The following is a 25274-nucleotide window of genomic DNA, read 5'->3' as shown; positions in this document are numbered from 1 at the left end:
GACAATAAAGGTATTTTATTTGAATGTCCATTGACATCCTTTGAATCAGACAAGATTTTTGGGACCTTTTATTAGAAACACAATACATAACATCACACATAAGGGTATGGGTTAACAGCTTGTGAGTGGTACATTCCAGTAGGGAATCTGAGGGCACTTAAGGGGAGATGTAACTCAGACACTACATCACATCCATTCACATTGAATTACATTACATTGAGAATTACATCATGATCACACAAAGCACATATTTCACCACTAAAATGGTTGCAGCCCATCCTTGTGTCCATGCACACCATGAGACGCCACGTAAACACTGTATAAATTAACAGTTAACAAACCAGTGATCCCTTCTGAACCAGTCAACGTGTTGCAAAAACTGCAATCTGAACCACAACAGCGATAAAAACTCTGTATTTACAAACTAAATATATTAACCTTTCCTTATCCTCACTGGAGGAGACTTCAGTAAATTCAGAAAACCTTCCAGAAACACCACACTCTGTGGTTAACCTTCTCCTCCACAGCTCAGCAGTCGCAGTGGAGTAGCATGATCGCCCTCTGTTGGCTCAAAATAGAACTACACTACAACTACCTATGTTCTACTTACTCACCATGCTGACAGGAAACCATTTACACACATGCACACCGAGTAGAACACATAAACAGCGGCTCCAGAAGGTCATGCTGATGTCATCCTATATCACTACAGACTGCCCTGACCTAATCTAGCACGAATTACCGACAACCACGAATACAGAAATACACAGCAAACACATTCAGTACACATGAATGCAGCCCTAACTACGCCCCTCTAAAGCAGCCATACAGTAACTGGGAGGGTATCATGTGGATGCAAAGGCTTACGTCTCCAACACTGCACAAGGGATAAGGGAAATCTTTAAAGGCACTTTAAACAGACTGGAGTTACAATGTTTTCTTTGGAGGCACGCACACCATGTGTAGGAGACATGTACTAAACAAATAATATTAACACTGTTTCACACATGATTGATACAGGGTCTCATTCGGGAAAACGACTACAAACAAGACCACAAACAGCCTGGATTCATGTTCCACAGGGCTGGGGCTGGACAGTCTGTCACAATACAGTAGATTTCTTTATGATGTTGCAATCTCAGCAGAGCGACTTGTGAAATATTAAAAAGACTATAAGGCTGAAAGAATGGGTACAATTTCAGCTCTATTAATAGGTGCTGAACAAATGCAACAAATAAGAGGAATGTGGTGTAATAAGGGGGGCAATCAGCTGAACTGGGATCACCGGACAAGGATCTTCTGGAGATAAACCAGGGTCAGGGTGAGGAGAATATCTGAAGGTGTTTGTCATTTTTCCAGCTTGACTTTACTAAGGTAAAGGACACTTTCTGAATATTAGCTGAACAGCAATATGTAGGTTATTGGCTCTACGATATACTGTACATGAATTCCACGACACATAGCCATTAAGAATATGGCTGATCCATCAGATACTGATATATTTGAAATCCTGTAATTGCTGGAGAGACACAGCTGCAGTAACTTGAGTAAGATAATGCAGTGAATTGCTATTGCCAAATATTTCATCAACCACAGCTGTTCAGCTGTGTTCAGGGCGGTTGTAGCATGATCCGATATGATATGTATCATATGTGGAGCTCCCAGCTGAAGCTGAGCAATACTGGTTAATGGGGAACTGATGAGGGAGGCTGGAATGAAGGTGCAAGTGTAGAAGAACAGGTGTGTTCTGTATCTGCGACTCACTCCACAGCCATCTGTTCAATATGGTCACTCAGCAACTTGTATTGCTCTAAGCAGGAGAAAGAGAACAAACAGGAGTAAATACATAATTACATAATTTTCTATATTAAAAATTCCTAACTCATTGCAGTCACCAAGCAATTTATTAGGAACACTATACTAAAACTGGGTAGGGCCTTTATTTGCTCTCAAAATAGCTAAAATTCTTTGTGGCATGGGTTCCACACAATGTTGGAAACATTTATTTGAGATTCTGGTCCATGTTCACAGGATTGTCACACAATTCCTGCAGGCTTTCAGGTGTTCATATTGCTAATCTCTCATTAGCAACATGCTCTATTAGATTGATGGTGACCGGGAAGGCTCCTGAAGAACTCTGAACTGTCATGTTCCAGTTAAGAGTCTATAGATTCATGCTTTTGGCACCAAATTCTGTGCCTCAGAAACCAAGCAATGTAACATTTTTCCAGTTTCTTCTACTGTCCAGTTTGGGTGAGCCCAGTGATACTCACTGCAGCCTCAGCTTTCTGTTCTTAGCAGACAGACGTGGAACCCAATGTGGTTATATGAGGTGCTATAGAGACTGCTGTTGGCTACACAAATAAGTGTTCAGGTCTTGCTTTGTACATGTTCATAGAATCCCAAGCCACTGACTGAAGACATACATCAACATATACATCTGAATTCTAATGTATTCTGTTTTTAAGAACAACCTGATGAAACAAAAAATACAGGATACAGTGTGTCTAAGTAGGGGACGTGATGTTCTACCTTCATTCAAGTTTCCAATAACTGCCTGCTTTTTGAGGAAGTCGTTGCAGAGCTTCTTACTCAAGCCAAAAGCCAGCATATTATGGGTGAAGGTCCTAGGAAACACACACATCAAAAACATGAAGATCTTGACACCAAATATGAGAGCTGACAAAAGTGCTTTTACTATCCTTTTTCTCTTCAGAATAGGACAAGCATCTGCAAAATGGTAACTTCCTAGCAGAAGGCAAAAACATTCATAATGTTCAATGTAAGTTAATGTCAGCATCGTTTGTTATAGGTTATTTTAGAGCATTTCTATTGGTCCACTCATCATACAATGTACACACAATGTAAAGAGCAGCTGCTTTCTTCAATAATAATTTTGGGAACGCAAAGGCATGCAACATTTTGACCCCTGTCACTTTTAAGGAGATGACACTCACCCCAGCTGTCCGAAGGTTATGTTTTCATCAATCCTGGAGCTGTCGTCTTTCTCTTCCTGAGTCATGTGACACCACTTTTCCCTGAGGAGGTTAAGGGCAGAAGTCAGCACTCGAGGTTGGCAGCTTTTTTCAGTTTCACTGGAGAAAATAAAGTATGAGACTAACAAAGCTTAGGGAGGACATCACTGCCAAGAGCCAGGTGTATCTTACACCTCCGTTCTTTTGTTAGAACAAACGCCATAGCAGGGCCTAACTCCAGTCCTGGAGGGCCGGTGTGGGGCACAGTTTAGTGCTTTCCCTGAACAAATGAACCTACTAAACCTGGTCAGGTGTGTCTGAGCAGGGAAGTGACTAAACAGTGTGGGACACTGGCCCTCCAGGTCCAGAATTTGGGAATCCTGCTCTATAGGACGCAAAGAGTAGGTGTGCTGAAACAGACAGCATCATGAGTAATGGGTAGCAGTGCAAAAGGACAGACAAAGGACATGCTAATGTAGCGTGACATTAGCACTCATGCATGCACATAATTGAGCAGAGACTGCAGAGCATGTTTCAATTAAACCCATTAAAGTGTTTAGCAGTAATTTTAGCGGGTAGCTGCAGTCAAGGTCAACAAGGAACATAAGGCAAACTGTAATCAGCAAAAGAAAATACATGAACTCCACATAGCAGAAGGTAGAATTCCTTCAGAACTTCTTCACCATATGTCATGCTATGTTCCCCACCACACCATAGACCTTGAAATGAAACAAGGTCCTGTGTGTTAGTCAAGTAACACCCAACAACACATCACAATATTTCTCATCTTGATGATGCAGTTAGGCTTCAAGTTAGAGGCACATATAAGGGAGTGAGCATTCTTCTGTACTTTTGAACAATTTTTGAAATATTATTCTGTGCAACTGCCAGAGAGGACCCTTCATAGTTTCCAGTCAAAACAGTAATTAAGTACAAGTTTCATTTTCAGGACATTCTTTTGATGAGATTAGAAATAGGATAATCATATTCCATAAGAAAAAAGACATCAAAGGCAAAAAATAAAAAATATATATTAAAAGCTACAGAGAAAACTTAGAGACTTGAATGCCCTTACTGAGAGGAGTAAACAGACAGAAATCAAAACTGCAAATCAAACTGCTGAAGCTGACGTGATGCCCTTAGAACAATAAATTTGCTGTGCCACACTTAAAGGTGCTACAAAAGGTTTTCTGAGTGATGCCATAGAAGAACCATTTATGGTTCCATAAAGAACCATTTTTGTAAAAGAGATATATGAGTGAAGAACATTTTGCTTATGTAAATGTTCTTTACCAAATGAAAGCCCTTCTGAACACTTTTTTATATACTGACTTTCATATATTAATGATAAACTGAAATTTTAAAATTATGTTAAACTTGGGTATTCCATAAAGCGTTTAGTGTCAGAGTTTAAAAGAAAACACAGCAGGAATATAATAAAACACTTCCAAAATGCATGTGCCAGACCTCTCTTTTAAATATTCTAATAAACATGTGTGACTGACAGAGATACAGACACTAAATACTTGTTCTTATATTTAGTTCCTGTTCAAACGTATCTGGGCCTTCTTTAGATGAGAAGAAAATCACTCGGTCCACATGACAACACAAACACAGCTCTAAAACTGTGAAATGTTTGCATGCCAGCCCAGCAGGGGGCGCTAATGCCTTATGAAGTATGTGGTCCCACTGAAACAGACCTGAAAACTATGAAATATGTTTTTAAATTGATCTCACATAACTTTTCCAAAGCTCAGTACGATCTGTTAAAGTGTCATGAAAAAAGTAAACCCAGTCGTTAGTCAGCAACAATCATGCACAGTTCATCATCGGGAGAAAAGCCTGGAACCTATTTAATAATAATTAAATTTCTTTTTTTTTAAGAATTATCAGTGATCTAAAAGGCCATATTCATAAGGAGGGGAGGCCAAACTGGAGAGAAAAAGCTAGCTATGCTTTCACAAATACCCAGATACGTGTGGACAGGGTCTTAGCTGATAAGGCTCTTTGCAATTTTCTGTGTATTATGGTTTTTGCCTTTCGGCCTGACACTAAAAATGTCAGAAAGCTTTTTCTCATTGGACATTTTAACCGGAAAAGAAGTGAACAAAGTGTGATCTCTGACTTTTGCACAGTACTGCATTCACCCTGGTGATGATTGTCCCTTGTAGCTGATTCAGGATTTCCTGAAACAGTTACTTTTAGAGACTTCACAGAGTCTCATGAAGGTATCAGATTTGGTCTGAGAAAGACATTTGTATCAGGTTTAGGGACAATCTCCACCAAGATCTGGAAGAGTAATGGAATCCCACTGCTGAGAGAACTTCCTACGAAAAGCAAGAACAGTCCGCATGCAAACGACCTACACAGTGCATTCAGGGCATGCAATGATAAATGAGTGCATGGTACACCAAAGCTACAAAGTGTTCACAGAAACCAGCACACTGAGAGCAGAGTGGCCCGAGAGAGAAACCCGGACACTACTACCCAGAAACCATAGCCTCGAGACCGAAGACAAATACTGGCACATTCATTGAATTCCCAAAACACTTTTCCCCAATACAGTCTGCTGCGTACATTCATCACACAGCGCCATGTATGAGGCACAGCAGTGCAGTTTAAATGAGATGCTTAATGGCCCATGGCTTATTTCAAAAGAATACTTTGAGTGAGGCAGCCCCTAATAGAGTTTGGGGAAATAGGCTCAACATAGAAACGTTTGCTGAAGGCGTCTTACATACTAATATGGCTTATACGCCTAACAGATGAATAAAAAGTCAAGGCTTTGATTAATCGCCGACCTTGTAATTGGTTTTGCATGAGCTCCATAATGATGAAAGCTGAAACTACCGTGGAAAGTTTAAAGTCGAGTCATTTAAAAGCGAAGTAAGGTTGAGTGTCCAGTTCTGCTGACACCAACTGACCACATTATTAGTCAATGTGGCAATTAGAAAGGTAATACATATAAATATGTGTATATTTATATATACTAATATATGATATGTTATACACATACTAATATATGTATATGTTTAGGCACCTGTGAAAATTTGAATTGAAATGCTCCTTATCTGGGTGGATAGGCCTTATCTGGCTAGGGTCGTTATCTGATCCAGGGCACCCTCAAATCTGGAACCAGGCTTTACTCTTCAAACTAGCTCACAAGATCTCAACTACATCCTTTATATTGAGACATTTATGTTACTTCATACTGTATTTACATTTACCTGCATCTGCTCTAATGTGAGTTTTTACATGCATAAAACTTCTGCACAGTGCACAGTAAAAATAGACTATATATAGTCAAACCCTACTACACTGAAGGCCAGTAACTTCAAGATCTACACTGTAAGGTAAGACCAACCCACAACAGGTCTTTGTGGGTCTGTTCTGGGTATGGTTTCCTCTGTTTTTAAAAGCTCAGCGAAAATGCTATCAGCTTCTTACGCAACTTCCTGCCCAGCTTACACTCCACAGACAGATACTGGGGAGGATGACTTTGCAGCTGAACTGTGTAACGTTCCCAGCATTGCAGCTCCGCAGGACAGGAGGAGTGAGTAAAGTGGTGACCCTGCTTCCGGCAAGGGCAAAACAAACTACACCCTTCCCCTGTCACAATCTCTTTCTTTGTACTGGGGCCCTTATTGTGTTATGTTGCTTTTGAGTCTCTCCCTGGCCCCTTTTTCTGCCTAGTGGTGTCCAGGGCAGCAGACAGAATGAACGACAGACCTTTCGGCTTTCTCCTCCTCAGCCGTCCGCCTGTGTGAGGCAGCGAGGCATAAGGAGACAAAGGGTTAGAGTGGCATGCAGAGAGTGAGAGAAAGAGAGAGAGAGAGAGAGAGAGAAAGAGAGAGAAACAGAAGGAAAGATAGGCTGATGAGCAGACTGGTGCAGCAGTGTCTACCACAGGGACATCGAGTAAGCTTTGAGAGCATGGTAAATATCAGACCTTTTCATTTAAGCATTTAAAAAAACATCAAGGAGCACATACACAAATCTTCCTCACCCAGAGACTTGGTCTATATATGAGTTACTACAATATGCTGAAGCCTTTATCACACTTATAACAAAGGCAACCTCACGCCCTTGCTTTGTCACACTCCTTTAAAACACATGATTCGAAAAGCATGCATAGAGTCACACCTAGCTGAGAACACCCAATAGTAGAGTCCTCCAGTTGCAGCTCTTGACTGGGTGTTCTCAAGGTTTCAAAAAGTCTAAAAGTCAATTTTCTTACACACCTAAACCAGCTCATCAACTACCAAGCCCTCTATTCACTGAATTAGATGTGTAAGAGCTGAAATATAAATATACATTAGTCACAATAGTGGTGGTCTTCCAAACCTGGGACATAAGATCCCTGTCATGTTATTAATATTCACCTACCTTGCCTATCAGGTACATCCACAATTTAGGTACACTATGTAGATATATACATAAGTTGACTGTAGTTGCTGCATCTGATACTCTTGTTCTAGCGCAATTACTACATAGAGGTCACTAGCATTTTAGGCTCACTGCTGAAGAATGGCAGCAGTGGTCCTGTGGTGGTCCCTTTCTATTGGTGAATGCAGAAGAGGGCTATCAATGTCCACAATTGATTATTTTGATCTTTTGTGGATCATTTTGGATCCTTCCATCCAGCCTATTCACTGCTTCCCACTGCTTCCCAGGGGGACCATGCATATAAAGAGTCACAACTAGATGAGAACACCCCATGGACAATTCTATTCAATTCAATTCAAAACCCCATGGAGTTCTAGGGTCAATTTAGCAGGGCCAATTTTCCTCCCATATGTGTTTTCTGGGAGGTGGGAGGAAACTGCCCAGAGGCAACCCAAGGCCAGAACACACCAAACTCCAGACAAACACAGACAAACCAGAGTGAGGATCAAACTCACAACGTCTGGAGGCTTCTGGAGCTTTGCGGCGAACATATACACTATCTGCTGTGCTACCGTGCCGTCCTTAAAAGAAGCTTCCATTCATGTATCTTTGTCACAGTCGGTCTGGAGCCTCCCCACATTATTGGGAGGGGGGCGATTTAGCATAGCCAATTCACCTAGCATGTCTGTTTTCTGGAAGAGAACTGAAGCACCTGGAGGAAACCTACATGGATATGGAGAGAACATAGCAAACTCCTCAAAGACTGAGTGAGGATAGAACCCACAACCTCAGTCCCCTGGAGCTGTGTTATGCCACTTAGTGACTCTTAATTTTGCTAAAATTAGCCAATTCATTCTGAACATTGGCTTTTCAACATAACGTAAACTTGGACTGAATATACACTATATGGACAAAATAACTGGGACACCTACTCATTTCTTCTTCTTTTGTTAATGTAACTGTCTCTACTCCAAAAATTTCTACTAGATTTTGTAGCACTGGATTGAGGATCTAATTGCATTCAGTGACAAGAGTGTTAGTGAGGTCAGGATGTTGGATGATCACCACCCAGCCTCATCCCCAACTTCCCAACTCATCCTTCCAGAGAACACAGTTCCACTGCTCCACAGCTCAATGCTGAGCCTCTAGCCTGTGCTTGGCATTAGGCATGGTGCCAACAGGATTATGTTGATCTGCTCCTGAGAGTCCTATTGTATTTGCAATACTTGTATTGACAGGGACTAGACAAGCTGCATGTGTGTGCATTTGCACATGTGTCAGCAGTAGGTGCAACTTAAAGTAGCTAGATGCATTCGATTGAAGAGATGTCCACAAACATTTGGACACATAATGTTGATACTTAACTCATATTCTCAAAACCTTCAAAAAGATACATATCCTGTAAAAAATACATATCCTTTAAAGCACAGGGCACTGTCTTTTTGACTGCTCTCACCTGGTGGTAGGGGAACGCTTGTTTCTCTCGCAGTGCACTGCATCGAAAAACGCAGCATTCCAAAACCTCAAGGTGTGCCTTTGAAAAGAGATCAAGACATCATTACAGGAGAACCGGTGGTCTCTTTTTGTAATGCATTAGCATGGTGATCGGCTATGATCAGGGTCATATTATCTTTTAAGAGCCAACAATAGTAATGTATTGTTTTTACAGGACAATAAATTAAATAGTACAATAGTTCTGCTCACTGTTTGGTGTGTCAAGTGTTATAAACAACACTACATGGTAATTGTGAAACTGGCAACCCACACAACAACTAAAAAAAAGGTGCAATGAATGAATAAGCACCCACCAGATCGGCTGCTGCTTGAGGTGCGTATACAAGTAAATCTTCTCTCCCTCTTTCTTCACTGGTGACGCAGGCGGAGAGGCTGTAGGAGATAAAACACACATTCACACATATCCATCAGAACCAAATCAGTGCTGGAGAGGTCTCAGAAGCATGTGGAGACAGGAATATAGCTCAGGGCAGGTTGGGGCATGTCTTTGGCATTGCTTCTGAGGAAAGCAGTGTTTTGAAACCATTGACAGCTCACTGCTTGACAGACTGAGAAGCAGACTGGATTTTTTTTAATCAAGCAAAAAGGTAGCGCTAAAAGACAGCTAGTAAACACTCAGTAACGGCATGGCCTGCTGGTCTGATTTTGGGATCTTACACAATTAGTTCACATATTTGCTCTGGTCCGAATCAGATAACAAGTTTGTAAACTTGGAGCGCTTTCCTTGCTTGGGTTTGTTTTCACACAGGGAAAAATTCAAGCTCACCAAAGTGCGTCACAACAAACCATGTGAAAACATTCTCTTTGCTTATTGGTCAGACCTGTCTGGGGCGGGAGCAAGAAAGTAAATACAAGAAAAAGGTCCTGTGCAGTTTAACATGGAGCAATGGCAGAGGTGGCATTTGTTTATAGAAGTAGATAATTATTTGAGCAACATACCAGGTTTACACCTGGCTATTGGAGCCGCTTAGCTCAAACCTACGGCGCACACCTCATAGTTGGGTCAGATTGAAGTCAGATCACGTTCTCATCACATGTGAACTTACTTCATTTGGGACCGTTCCGAGACCAAGTATCTCGGTGTGGTTGTTTTGGTCCGCATCTGAATGTGAATACTGTATTCACACCTGCCCAAATGACTCGCATCAAGGGTGAAAACGAACCAAAGACTGATTTAACCGGACTAAAAAGTGCACATGTGAAAATGTCCAAAGAGATTCAATGGATACAATGGTCTTTGATTTACCTGGCGTTTTCGGTTTTCCTTCTGATGGACTCTCTGCATCTCTGTAGGTGAAAAAAAAGAACAAAAAGATGGAGTGTCAATATGACCACATCAATGACCTGAGACCACATGACCATGCCACTTGAGAAAAAAATCTAATTTACAATATTATCCTCCACTCCAAATCAGCCAAGACAAGTTACGAGGCTAAACAGGGGTGCAAATTTAGTCTGATAAGTGATGAGGAAAATCGTCTGGAGCTTACAGTGGCATACAATAGTCTGGGGATCCCTGTTCAAAATTTTCAAAGTTAAAGATGACATGGGGGACTGTGAGGGCTATGGCAAAATCTTCAGCTTGCACCTTTTGGTCAATTGGATTTTGTGGTTTGTTTAAGACTTTTTTACACACAGTTTAATGCTTGTTTCCAGATTTGCTGGCATTTAATTTAATCCATTCTTCCTTCTACCAGTGAAGTGTTCCCTGTGCCACTGACAGCAACACAGGCCCAGAGTACGATAAATCCACACCCATGTTTAACAGTTGGAGAAGAGTTCTTTTCATGAAATCTACACCCTTTTTCACAAACATACCTCTGCTCATTGTGGCCAAAAGGTATTTTTTAATCGCTTAATTCCACAGAACCTGTTCACAAAATGCATCGGTTTGTTTACATGTTGCTTCTGACGCTGAGTTTTGTGGTCAGGATGTGGGAAACGTCTTTTGATAACTCGCCCATGAAGGTCATGTTTGAGCAGGTGTCGCTGCACAGTAGAAAAGTGCAGGTCTGAAGGTCTTCTTGGGGTTCTAATACTTTGCATGCCACTGTACAGTTCTTACAATTTTACAAAATACTTTTTCACCAGATAAACTCACTGCATGCGCTGCTTTGCCTTGACATACTTAGACCTGCACATTCTGAGCTTGTAAAGCTTTTAAATGAAAATATAAGTCTGATTTACCCTGATAAACATGCCCACTGCTTAAATTTAAGCTCACTTCTGTAGATATTTCAAATATCTGGATAGATTTCTAAATGTCCAAAGGTCACCAAATTTAAGTACAGTAAATACTATCTGCAAACTTCCTTTTTTACTCATAGGAAACAATTTTTCTGTGCAGCAAATTAGTTTCGTTGTTTTAAAAGAAGGGTCTAGCCTTTGTAAATGTAAAAGACGGAAGAACAGGTTTCCTTACTCATTCTTGCGGGTGGAGGGGCCTCTCAGTTTGCTCTCAAGGCCTCCAAAGAAGCTCTTCATGTCCGTCTTAGCAGATGTATTTTTCAGCATCCTCTCAGCGATGTCCTTCTTGCCCGAGAGCCAGACTTTCCCACTTCGCAGGTATGAGTCAATACCTGCACTCGGCCTGTCCAGGAGCTCCGTGGGGGACAGCTGTAACTTTCCTGTGACAGGGGATTAACATACACTTTTGTGGGTGTACACACACAGGTACCCACAACCACAAATCAAAAAGTAGTTGCAGTAACCTTGTTTGTTCAGGTACTCATTCTTTTTATAAAATAAACCTACAGGCCTAGTTTAAGTTTTTGGTATGACATTATCTATAACAGTTAAATAGCCCTGGAACTCTAATGAGCCAAGAAAAGACAACAGAACCTTAGGAACATGAGGAAGAAACCATAAAAATAGCAGTGCATGCCCATTTTGGGCAGGACCATATAGTGGAACCATGAAGTGAAATCTACAAGCTTAGAATTAAACTGAAGAGCACATTTCTAAAATCAGGACTGAACTCCAGTCTTACCAATGTAGTAATACGTGAAGCACATGGTCATTAAGTGCTTGGCGGGGCTATAATCATCCATCTGGTAGCATCTGTCAATCAGTCAAAGCAGAGGCCAGCTGGAGGTCATATCACACTAACAGTGCATATTCAGACACACACATACACATGTACAAATATTGACTCTACAGGAAGTCTTCAGGAAATTAAGTTGCGGAATGCCTTCCAAGAATGCTACGTGACTGCTTGGGCCTACATCCCAATAAAACACAAATAAATCCTCCATCCACTCAGCTGCATCGTCAAGACACCAAAGCGAGACAGAGGTGACAGGAATGTCATGTTTCCTTTAGCCTCGCTATCAGACTCAACAAAAATATGTGCTGGCTAAAGGCCTCATTAGAGAAGCCTTAGCTGGAGGGGCGTTTGTAGTTCCTGACCTTTCCAAATTATGGTTCACTTCCATGACTCATGTTAGAAAGGCAGGGGTTAAAACAGGAGGATGTAGGCTTGGCATTCAGATAATGAGGGATAAATGCAAATGATTTGTGAAATTACACGCTCTTGCAATTCTGTTTGCTCTGTAGGAATACTTACAAATTTAATCCTTGACATTTGGCCAATCGTGACATAATCTCAGCAAAAAGAAATGAGCGTTGGAGGAGCTGGAAGGTGGATTTATTAAGTATTTTCCAGGCTATGTAATCAGTCTTAAGTTGCGCAATGGTGAAATTCTGGATTTGATGCTACTTACTCAAACAGGACGACTGCAAAGGACTGAACCAGCCTGTAGAACGTCTGTTCACTTACACACTTAGAGTTACAGCGCTGTGAAAAAAAAACCTTTATCATGTTCAGGTATTCTATATATATATATATATATATATATATATATATATATATATATATATATATATATATATATATATACACACACACAGGTTGTGGTTTAAGAACTTTTCCCCTCTCATACCTGAACACTGACGTATTTGGCAAACCACTCCCTGCCTTTGCCATTCTCTCCACTGCACAACTCTCCAAAGCGTGCCTTCTCCTCCTGGTCAAAGTCCTCCCTGAGAAAGAGAAAGAGAAAGAGAGAAAGAGCGAGCGAGTGAGACACAGAATATAAATGAGTGATTTAGTTTACATCAATAGCTGACCAACAAAGACTACAACCCATATGAACATGACTTGTTAAATTCTTAAAATATCATGTAACTAAACACTTGTGAAAAAGGACATCTTTAAACATATGGACAGCTGATCTTTACTTGGCCAATACTGAGAGATGGGGTAATATAACTACACAAATAACACTGAAGAAATATCTATTGAAGTAATTTGTAAACTGCAATAATAAAAATGTCATTTTCCTGTGAGAAAACAGTTAGGACACACCCCATTTATTACTACTTCAAATGTTTATATTAAGAATCAGGTGCAGCACATCAGCCGCAGATGATTTGAACATGGTTAAAGAGGATTTTGATGGAGCTTGTCATATTTAAACCTCAACTATTTAGTTAGTTTGCTCTTGATTGGTAGAGTGAGTGTTATTACCATGGTGAGATTCAAAAAGCTTTCTAAGAAGTCTACAACAATCATAAAATGTCATCACGGGATCTGATCTACAGGTAGCTCTTGTAAAAGCTAAAGTGAAAGTACAGCATGTACCATCAGAAAGGGATCACACACGTTTGATTTTATGGAACAATGTGTTTTGGACATGAATTTCTATGTTAACAAACATTCTGCGAGGTAAAATTGTCCAATTCTATTAGTCACCCTACTGCTGAAACACTGCTGAAACACTTTCATCACACTATTGCCACTCGATCATAATAATATAATAATCATGGAATAGTTCAAAATGATCCGATGTTACAGGTTATAGTAATATTATGGCTACACACACTGCTTCACACACTGCTAAAGCTGTTAAATATTAAGGACTTACTTTTATCTGATCCTGAACTTTGTTTCATATTCAACCACTCTGTACTCAAATGATCCTGCAGCAGATCATGCTCCCACTGATTTTAGGGAAGAGTTGGTGGATTTACATTTTGGGGATTTCTGTCTTTCAAAAATGTTTTTATTTATTTATTTAACTTAATGTTAACTTGGTCTTAATGGGCATTGTGTCTTTTTTCCCCCCAGTCTAGGTGGTAGAAACCTTGGTGCGCTACACATTGAATACGAAAGGAGAGCACTATGGCCTACTGTGAGCTGTGAATGTGTCCCAGTCCAATGACACACTATAACAGCTGTACAAGCATCACAAAAGAAGTGGACAACAATGTGACAACAGAGTGGAAACTCATGAAACCAGAGATGCTCTGTCTATCTAAATCAATCCCAGGGTGAAAAAATGTAACTTGCTTGCCTAAAATGCAGTAACAGTATTCCAAGATGCCCAGTGCCATACATTGCTATTGAACATCGACACATCACAATTTTGCAGATTATAAAGGCAAACTCTAACCCCAGATGAGCTCTTAGACTCTTACACTCCAAAAAATTATAAAAAACAGTACTTGGCTTACTGTTCTAAAACATTTTATTACAACAGAGCCCTTATATGATGAAGTACATTTCCAAAAAGCACACATGAAAGCACTTCAGTGCTAAATATTTAGATCTGCATTTCACAATTCTTGTCCTGCATCACCCCAGCTATAACATTTACGCTTCAACTCAGTCAGGGCTATTTAATGAGCTAATTAATTATATCAGGTGTCTCAGAGATTAAAAACTAAATATGCAGTGGATTGGCTACTACTGGTATGTGACATGTCTATGAGAAATGGGGGTCTAGAAAAGTACATTATTATCACTGTCTCACCTTCCATGAAACAATTTCTCCACATAGGCCTTCATGAATTCCCGCCGCTCTGTCACGTCTGGATCCTCAGCGCTGTGATTGGACGAGGACGATGACCGGCGTGATTCTGAATGGTGGGAGGGTGAATCTGTGGCTTCGTTCTCACTGTCTGCAGACTCTGTGGCATCGCTATCGTCAGCACCCTCCACTGCCTCCTGAGCAGCCGGCGTGGGGGCAATAGGCTCTGGAAGCTTCATTGGGGCTGCACTCGCTGGCTCTGGGACAAGAGGCTCCCCAAAGAACAAGCCTGCTCCACTGGGTGCACCAACAGCAGAGGGCGCTGTCATTTCTGCGCTGGAAGGCATGTCAAAGTCTATGAGGTTTTCCACTGCAGCCCCCTCCATGGTGATCCAAGAGGGCGGTACAGGTGGACTGCTGCGATGACACGAACGCAGGAGGGCTCACAGTGCTGGGGAGGGGGGGGCTGCTCTACCTACTCAGTCTCCTCACAGAGCTGGACCTGAGACAGAAAGAGGCATAACTTTGGAAATGTGGCTATGTAGTGTTCAAAATAAAATAAAAAGATTTAATATAAAAAATGAATATTGTTAATATTGTGTCGTCTGTAAATTATGCATAATTTAAATTCAATTGCTAGCTAATGTTAGCACAATCCTTCAAGACACTATATAAACCTTAAAGCCACAATTCAAATAAATCATCAAAATGTTATGTTTGCATTGGCATCGTGAGTAATACCAATTGATAACCCATTATATGGTATTTTGCACAGCCAAACATAATAAACTGTACAACTAACCTTCATCAAAGTTGCTACATTTTCATGTCTGGCCCTGAATATTAGTGGTATCAAACTTCCGCCTGGACCATTAAACAGCACCAACCGACTCCCAAAAATCTTCACTGGGCTTCAGCACAGCCAACAGGAGGGCAATTAACATGGCTGGAAGTCCCTCCAACACAGAGGAAAAACTAGTTTTGTATTGGCTGAAATGCATTGGAAAAACACTGTACTTCGCATCTCACAAAACACATTTACTTGTCTGCCGTAGCACACTGTTCAGTTCAGTTTACAACACGGCCGGAACGCTGCTATTTACATGCAGTGCGGCCGTGGATTCTGAACTTGGCATTGGTGAGTCTCCCCTTAACTTTTTGAGTAGGAAACCCGACTTGTGGGGGTGTACCAGTTGAATTTTTGGAACTTCCAAAAAAAAAACAACATCCGAGTTGAAATGGCACCTCCCGCTCTAAACAAGCAAACGTCTGATTCTAAACATGTCATGGCAGATTGACTACATCTGGACTAAATCATGTTAATTTGATGTAAATAAAAAATATGAATTAATCTTGGACTATTCAAATAGCTCACAATGCTGTAGCAGCTAGCTCCTTTTTATTACAGACTCAGCTCAGCAGTTTGTTTAAGTTAATTCAATAGTTAATTCAATTTTTTATTCATAACCTGACCTCACAGATTGTTTGTTTCTCCATCACTCTGACCCCCTTTCTCTCTTCAGGATAAGAATGCTATGGTTTACTAGTCGCTTCACAACCACTGCAACCATTAATGTGGTTATTTCTGTGGTTTCCCAAAATGGTAAGACTGTCTTTCTCTTCTGAGTTTAAAGAAGGTGCTTTAATGGATGGTGGTGGATCCATATTTTTTTAAAGGAGTGAATGGGAGTTGAATTCTCTGTTTGAAACATGCCCAAATACACTGCCACTGGTACATTTTTCCCTTGGGTTTTGTTCACTGAAATGGCTTTGCAGGCAAAAAATGTGTTTTGTCAGGCCTCTGGCACGACGCAACACCTTCTGACAGCCCAAAGGGACTGTTCCTTTTTAAAAGAAATACATTCTCACAGGCTAAAAACGTATTGATAAGAGGTCGTGAATAACATGCAGGCAGTTACTTCATCTTATCCATGAGAGAAAGCCATCTGTTTCCTGAGTAACCACTGTGACTGTCGGCTAATCTGCAACATATGATTATGGCATCTGTTTCGCTCTCATACAGTGCAGACAATACAGCAGCTGCATGGACTTTGGCTCATCTGTACAGAAAAGAAAGTCTGCAGTGATCTAACACCATTCCTGAGCTCCATATAACAGAAATCCCCAAGATCCTATAACCCATAATCAGTTCTTTAATGCAAGCTTCAATGTGACACAGTGAAAGAACACCCCAATTGCCTGGAATACTGAGGATGGCATTAGGACTGATAGGGCAGTTATGTAATGCAGTATTGCAGAAGCGTGACTTGGCTGATGCACACACACACACATACTGAAGCACATACACACACTGACCAAGGAAAAGGCTTGGGGGCAAACTGTGCTTGGAGAGCTATGATGCCTATTTTATTTCATGCTGTTTGCAGAGAGCATCTCATTGCCCTCTTAATTTCATAACAAATGAATCACAGCTATAAAGCAATACTGAATATCCCCAATGTGGCCATCAGCAAAGTCTTACAGGCTGTTACGCATTCTGCTTCCCCAGCACCCCACTGTTCTGCTTTCCCAGCAAGTGAGAGGCGTGTTTCTGCTGATTCCGACATTCATCGCAGTGCAGTGTGTGGAATCACCTCTCCGTGACTCGTGAGGTCCACGCATGAACACCCCTCAGAGAAAAACACCTTCGCCCCTGCCTCTACGTTGCAGGGTTCGTTACTGTGAGGTGACCTTGACTTTGAAAAAAGCACTATACAAAATAAAAGCGTATTATTATTATTATTATTATGAGGGCAAATCTGTGATCTCATCAACATTTTTTGTGAAGGAGATTCATGTAAAGAACCTTTAAAATATATATTTTTTTACATAAATGGATTTTAATGAAACCAAAAACGTACCTATTTTTTTATAAGTGTACGTTAGGGAATACCCTGAGAATCTTACCTTAGCCAACCAAAATGAGCACATCCTGTACTCTGAATCTTAACAGTACAAACACAATGCTGTGGAATCCCCACCTTCAAACTGAGATTTTTACACCCATTATTAGTTTTATTATTAGTGCTGAAACAATTAGGCGGGCAAATCGATCATTAACCACATAAAATGTCAGAATGTCCGCATGGTCAGGGGCTGTGTCAGGGGGCTTCTGTCACTGGTGATGGCAAAAAGAGATAACCTACAGAAAGCAGGACCCTCAAAATCACAGCATGCCCAACAGACAAATTGAAGGCAGCAATTCACTGCAGCACCAGTAAAACAAAACAAATGACTATGGGTGCGTCCCAGTTGCAAACTAACTTTTAATTCTACCTAGTGTTAGCATGTAGCATGTAATCTAAACGATAACTTCAAAAATCCACAATGCTTACACAATGGTTTTGATGGATGCTGTTATCCAGCGATGAGCCACTCATGACAAAAGAAATGGCAGGTAACAATGTAAGTGCAGCGGCGACGGTGGCAGGACAACCTGAGACGTATGTTGGCATAGCAATGTCTCATCTCTTGGTTGGTGTGGCGCAACAGATAACACCACTACCTGCTAGTGAGCTACTACACCACGTTGGAGACTGGGGTTCGATTCCCAGTCTGGGTGACTATGCTGCGCTACATCAATAAGAGTCCTTGGGCAAGACTCCTAACACTAGGTTGGCCCTCCTCTGTAATACGAGGAGCCTTGTAAGTCGCTCTGGCCATAAATGTAAATGTAAATCTCTTCCTGTTAACTTTTGTGTACTAACCTGTCAAATCTCTATCGCATTTCTCCATTAAGAATAGTATATACTGTATAGTGTTTGTGTATAGAATTTAATTGAGACACAGTCTATAACTTTAACTCTACCACCCAAGGTCCAACACGTTCTCTGCTCCCACTGACAGGGAGTAGGTGTTTATAACTAACTAACCCGTGGCTAGCATTTGTCCCATAAAGCTGAAAATCAGGACGTCTCGTGTAGGAGAGGATTTGTTCAGTGAAGGTAGGTGCAGTGTAGTGTAACTAATGCTACTCTGATGCAGCGGTTCCATTTGTGAAATGGCGCACCTCCTTTAAGACAACATTATGTAGACATTTTACTATAAAACAGCAGCTTAAGAATCATGTTGATGCTCCACTGACTGTAACAGGGAGAATGGTGTCTCTGTCATTGCCACTACAGGCTGAAACGCTGCTACAGCAGTATGGAACATGGAGCAAAATTCTGTAATACCACTGTCCTGCACCTGCCCACATGGAAGAGGCTTAAGCTCATTTTGTATTCACGGCAGTGGTGTTATTACACTCTGCATCTGTGTGGGGAGCTCAGGAACCAAAAATACTAATTCACACAATGTTGCTTTCAAGACAAATCTGTAAATGAAATGAAATAAATGGGAAGATTCAGGAACACTGGTAAAAACGAAATTTCGCAAAATACACCACTCATCGAATGCTGATTCTAGCATCCCATAACTGTTGCAACCGAAATGCCACCCCCAGTCTGGTGGTGCACTGATGCATTTCTAAACCCTTAATGATCATTTTATGATTATTATTCGGAGGCTCTACGGCTTGCAGTATTTCTGCTTCCTTGAGCTGGAAAACAGCCCCTTGTGTACCCCCTTATTCTCCGCCATCCTCCCACGCTCCCTGTCCATCATAACGCCCCCGCGCTCTGCGCCCTGGGGCCCTGCTCTGGCGCTGGTGCTGTCAGCCCCCGTGATGAGAGGATACACAGCTGGAGTGACTGCGTGAGCCTGATCTGTGGGTTTAAGGCACGGAAGATCAAAGCGGGGAGGTAGATGGAGGGTGAGCGGTGAGCAGAGAAGCAAGAGTATAAATGGGTGCAGAGAGAATGAGAGGGACACAATAGGCCTGAGGGAGAAAAGGGGGGTTTAAATTGCTCTGTGCACTCACCAGAGAACAAGGTCGGGGTGGTCAAACATGGGATGAAAATAAGGGATGCTTTCAAACATGCACTCCAAAAATACTGTTTGGTACATTACTAAGCTTGTGGAAGCGGTTTTATTCACGGCCAGAAAACGGACGACTAATATATCCTCTGCATGAAGACAAAGAAGACTCTAGCAAGGCTGGAGTCTATAAAGAAGAGCGAGGTTATATTTAACCACAACGAACGTTCACAGGAACTGACATCAGGTGCGAGTGACTTTTCAGTGGTTTCGAACGACGAGTAAGAATATGCTTAACGCGTGAAACAAAATGCCCACAGAGACGCTTGACTGAGTGTGATACATGTGCGCTATTATGCAATTATGTTCGTCCACTTTCCCTGAGGGAATCTACCCCATCTCTCATCATCAGTGTTCTGAAGAGTGAGAAATTTCAGACAGTCCTTTGCGCTGCATGTCCCACACATCACATTATGCTAAACAGTGTAGCCAATACAGACTATAATGATAACTAGGCCTAGATGCCCAAATGAGGCTACACTGCTATTACTCTTGTACACTGTGTTCCCTTCTTCGACCAGAGGGCTTTGCATCAATGCCTTGCAATCAAACAGGCTAAGGGAACAGATCTGCTGCTTGGTTGAGAATGAAGGGACTTTAATCTCCAGCCTCTAGAGTCTGAAGCACTCTGCCAAGTCAAAAAGAGCTGCTGTCCAGCCACAACTGCAGATCCATCTGCACCCCCACACATTCCAAATGGGATCAAGATATCATCCTTATGCAAGACAGGCCAAGACCAACCACACCGAATGCTGCCTGTAGCCAGCTATATGCCGGTATGTAATTGTAAGTGAACTTAGGTTATTGTGAATGGTAAATGTAGAAAATCTCCTAATTATCCTGGTTTTGCCATGAAAGCTAAACTCAAATACGTCCACTACGGTAACTCTGCACTTTTGTTCTAAGACAGAGGCCACATTTCATGTTTAGTGTACTTATCATTCAGTGTTGGGTTATCAAACTATAAAAATAGAAACTACCATAGCAACAGAACAGAGCCTCGTGATAAGCTATGGCATCTCAGCACACTAGATCTATGTATGTGTATGTATGTATGGATGTATGCATATATATATATATATATATATATATCACTGTTTCACCAAAATCTTGTAACTGCAAAAATGTTATATCACGATATTTAAAGACATTTTTACGACATACAATACTTATCACAATATTTTGTCATGTAGACAAAATGCTCCAACAGCATAAAAAAAATTAACGCGACAAAAGCATCAGAATATTGAATGATCACCACCCCAACTCACCCTCAACTGCCCAGCTCATCCTAAAAGTATTGCATGGAGCACCAGCCTCCAGAGAACACAGTTCCACTGCTGCACAGCTCAATGCTGGGCTTTATACCCCTCTAGCCCATGCCTGGCATTAGGAGGGATAGTGCCAATATGTTCATGTTTATTCTATTGTATTGCCTATATATATATATATATATATATATATATATATATATATAATGTTATATATATATTTTTTTTTACCAGTACTAGACAGGCTGTGTGTGTGTGTGTGTGTGTGTGTTTATTTGTACCTCTGTGTCAGGTATGGGTGCACAATGTAGCTGAATGCATCTTTTACAGATTCAACATAAAAAAGAAGAGCCTAAAGCAAAGGTTTGGGCACCCCCTTTGGCAAGTATCACAGTATAGTAGTGTCTCTTAGTAGCCAGCTGAGTGTCTTTATAATTCTTGTTTGAGGGATTTTAAACCATCCTTCCATGCAAAGGGCTTCTGGCTCTGTGAACTTCTTGGGCTGTCTTTCATTATGAGTAAACGGCCACCTGACTACTCTTTGCTCTCCTCTTAAAGACATCTTCCACTTTGTGGGAATAAATTATGTTAATGTTCAGAGTGCTAGGCAGCTGCTTAGAGGATCCCAAAGTTGCTGTTCGTTGGGGCAAAGTTTGAGAAGTGTTAATATAGCATTAGAATTTGCATCACCTGGCCTTTCCCAACAATGACTGCGAACAAGCCATAGCCCTAAAAAAAAAAGTTAATTAAGGCCTGAGGCTTGGTAAACGTTATCTAAAAGCTCAAATTTTTTGGGGTGCCCAAACTTTTGCAATATCAATCCTGTTTAAAATGAATATCCATCTTTTTAATCAGTTCATCCTCTACTTACTTCACTATTTATATCAACAAAAATTTTGTGTCCTAATTTCTGCATCCCACTGTATACATGACGGCTGTCACAATTACTTAATTCAAATGAAATATTTTAAAAATGAAAACTTTTGCTATTAATTTGCAATTTCAATGGTAATCAGGGACTTTGCAGTTCAATATAAGACAGTCTCAATATTGTTTATCACTGAAAATAAGGAAAGTGTCACCAGCAGAACTTCGCAAATGTATAACTGTTTGTAGTTACTGATTTTAGTCACACAAAAAATAAAAGTGTAACAAAGTTCCAGTGTTTCAGACCTGTTTAGGAAGTGTACTCACCAATAGCTATTCCCATAGAAGCGCTATTGGAAATTGGCATTATTGTAGGACTGGTACTCCGGCTACATAAACAGGAAAGGCCTCTAAAACACTGGCTGTGGCTGTGACAAGGTCATTAGATGACTGGCTCTAGGCAGCATTACCTCTGTCTTTCTCAAAGAAAATACTAAACTGGCAGCTGTCAATAGCTTTATAATGCATTTATTAATCAACAAAATAAAACATATTTGAACAAAGAGAGCCCACACTTATGCATAAGACTGGGCATCTGTATATAGTAGTTAGATTCATCATTAGAGAACAGATAGCACATATAGGACTGAGATGGATGGAGGTCCATTGCCGCATGTGGATGCTAATCTGGGGTTAAAACAATAAAACAAATGCCCTGAACTCTGTCCTACACTTAGCCTTGCAAGAATTTCGCAAAACCCCACACAGGCATTTAAAGGATTAAACAACATTACTACAGTGAGTCTACACCTATCTGCTCAGGTGCAACAGTAACAAGGCATCGCCAGCAGTACTTATGCAATCTCTCCGAGCTTTCAGATGTCTGCAGGTACAAAGAGCCTTGTGTACCAGGCGTCTATGAATAAGACTGCTGATCTAGGATCACACTCTTGACGTTTGATGCGTACAATTCCAGGATTATCACGAGGAGGATGTGAATATGACAGCACACACAGGCCTTGTCAGAGAACAGGCCTCCCTCCCAAAGCTCTCTTCAGCCACAATTCCAGCATAGATGTTACATGCAGCTCTGTTTTCTTATCAAGATCCACCTGATGGCAGGAGCACTGATATTCACAAGTAATCCACAAGAAATGGTATTTACATTTATCCCCTCAGGAAAGAAGAAGGAAGAGGGGATGTGTTCCAAATCTAAGTTTTAAAAGTGCTGTTTCCTGGTCATGGATATTTAGGCCTATATGGCTTGAGTGCCACTGTCCAAATAAAGCAATTAAGATGTTGATCTTTTTAGCTTTAATTCAAGAGGTTTAATAAAAACACTGCATTAACCATTTAGGGATTACACCCTCTACTGTCACAGGCCCAAAGTAATTGGACCAAAACACAGACATTAACGAATGCTGAGTTTCCTCGGTTAAGAGTCTTTACCAGGCTTGTTTGTGGGCTTTCCTGCTTTCAGATTTGTCTTCAGTAAATAAAATAAAAGTATAAAGTATAACTCTGCACAGTTCATTTTCAATGTATCCTGCTACTTTTATCAGCAGTCAAATAATCAATAAGGCCACCCTAGGCCAGTGGCCTAGCTCAACTGGCAACCATACCTGCCCATGCCATGGCAGTGCCTCCGCCATGTTTGACAGATGAGGTGATATGCTTTGGATAAGAAGCTCTGCCTTTCCTTCTCCATACCCAAAATAATATAGGTTTAATTTGCCTTGTAAAATGTTTGTTTAAGCCCTTAAAATAAGCTGAAAGTATACACGTCACATCTTGATTTCTCATTTGAAACCCATTGTAGCGGTGTACAGATGCAAATTTACAAAAAACGGTGACACTGTCTAAATACTTGGACCTGACAGTATTATACTAACCACAGTGAACAGATCAGATGCGATATGAATTATACTGTATGAATTTAGGAATTATGATTTTTTTTTTTTGATGGTTTCTTTAAAGACCATTTTAACAAATAAAAGCAGTAAACATGTAAGTGAGGTTGAGTTTGGGTTGTGAATGAGGTTGAGGTGAGTGAGGCTTCTCAGAAACACATCCCCAACACCCACCAGAGTATTCAGAGCTGTAGCTAGATCTGAGGGGGGCAATTAAAGAGGAATAAATAGCGAGGCAGAACAGCAGTACCTTCACCAAGTCAGCCTCCACGACGGACGCTAGGGGGGCTGCACTCACACTGACCTCAGCAATAACACACGCTCGGCTACTTTCTCCACAGAAATGACTAGGTAGGCTATAAATACGACATCCTTCCTTATAAATTAACCCTTGGTTCATCAACTGAAGGAGCTGAAAGGGGGACGGGACGAACACGCGGCCACATAGTGATGTTTGCAGTAACTCCGGCTGTCCGTACAGATATTATTTACAGTGATTTCTCCTACTATTTTCAAAAAACCTCTCAGAAACTCTCCAGCTTCTGACTTTCACTTTAGCTCTTTAGCCAGCAAGCTAAAATGAAACCTCTCTCCTCCCACTTCGCAATGTAAACAACACACGCTGTGCAATCATCTGATGGCTGACTGCCCCGAGCGACAGCACAGGCTGAAGCGAGCTGCGTTACAGACGCCACGACTGAATGAATGAAAGGACGCGGCTCTGAACTGACCACACACGCAGAGACTGCAGTGCAACGGGTGAGAAATGACCCCAACTGGACAAGATGACCGGACCTAAATGAAAACACAGCCACTGAGCTGCTGCCTGCGCTACTAACGCGTCTGTCCAAACACGACAACGGGGCAACTTTTAGCTGGTGAAATTCTAGGCTAGGACAAACGCCCAGATACGCTAGGAGAGCTTTCTCGTGAGGGTTAAATTCGCTGTAACTCACCAAAATAGTCCCAGGCTGAACTACGTGCTCTCTGCGCGCTCCCGTGTCTCACTCCGCTCTCTACAGTCAGCGGTAACGCGCACGCGTAGCAGCTCGAGTGAGACGAGGAGGGGGGACTCCAATGACGTCGACAGAAAGCACGTGACACTTTGCGAGCACTGTGCACTTCTCGATGGACGCTACGTTGTGAGAGGAGGTGATTCCCATCCTCCTCTTCATCGTCAGCATCTTCACTATCATCACTCTATATGTCTCTCTCTCTCTCTCTCTCTCTCTCTCTCCCTCCGTTTATGCTTTCTGTACGAAGGTCTCACTGCCTGTAGCTCTCTCAAAGCTTTACTGGCATGACCAAATTTAGATGCAGCATCATCAAAACACTACTTTACATTAGAACATTAGAACGTTTAAGGACTGTAATAATACAAATAATAATAATAATAATAATAATAATAATAATAGTAATAATAATAAAGCATCAAATAGCAAGATCAGAGTGTGTGTAGCTCACTGTTCAATGCTCACTGTCTTTCATACCCACCAGAACAGCTTCAGTGCTCCTTGTCAGAAACCCTCAGAAGTCTCCGCAACCAAGGTGAAGGGATCTCTCAGTCCTACCTCCATGTATAAAGGGAGGTCTGTTATCTTAAACCTATGGGACATTGATGTA

At 41.3% G+C, this 25274-nt stretch overlaps 1 protein-coding gene across 2 annotated transcripts; it reads right to left on the bottom strand.

The window, feature by feature from the left end:
- On the bottom strand, positions 1–24710 carry kiaa0513 (KIAA0513 ortholog). Of its 2 annotated transcripts, XM_072695565.1 has the most exons (13): positions 24608–24708; positions 14690–15188; positions 12818–12917; positions 12599–12672; positions 11866–11936; positions 11299–11503; positions 10123–10163; positions 9170–9248; positions 8818–8895; positions 6705–6734; positions 2958–3038; positions 2533–2627; positions 1–1810 (listed from the first exon to the last, which is right to left on the bottom strand). In XM_072695565.1, exons 2-13 carry the CDS (start codon positions 15070–15072, stop codon positions 1761–1763), a joined length of 1287 nt encoding a protein of 428 aa, XP_072551666.1. In that variant the 5' UTR covers positions 15073–15188; positions 24608–24708; the 3' UTR covers positions 1–1760. The 2 variants fall into 2 exon arrangements, with proteins under 2 accessions (XP_072551666.1, XP_072551667.1); XM_072695566.1 differs by lacking the exon at positions 6705–6734 and having other exon boundaries at positions 24608–24710.
- Between the last annotated feature and the right edge of the window lie 564 nt (positions 24711–25274).

This window comes from Salminus brasiliensis, chromosome 13 (genome assembly GCF_030463535.1).
Source record: "Salminus brasiliensis chromosome 13, fSalBra1.hap2, whole genome shotgun sequence".
NCBI classification, from domain to species: domain Eukaryota; kingdom Metazoa; phylum Chordata; class Actinopteri; order Characiformes; family Bryconidae; genus Salminus; species Salminus brasiliensis.
This window is presented reverse-complemented; position numbering and strand designations above follow the sequence as displayed.

What these genes read in the sequence shown, in the direction of transcription:
- kiaa0513 (XM_072695565.1), bottom strand. Translation starts at nt 15,072, where the DNA reads ATGGAGGGGGCTGCAGTGGAAAACCTCATAGACTTTGACATGCCTTCC. An exon ending in CTTCACGTATTACTACATTG is followed by an intron (nt 11,504 to 11,865) that starts GTAAGACTGGAG and finishes CCCCTGTCACAG; the next exon opens with GAAAGTTACAGCTGTCCCCC. An exon ending in CTCAAGCAGCAGCCGATCTG is followed by an intron (nt 8,896 to 9,169) that starts GTGGGTGCTTAT and finishes CTCTTTTCAAAG; the next exon opens with GCACACCTTGAGGTTTTGGA.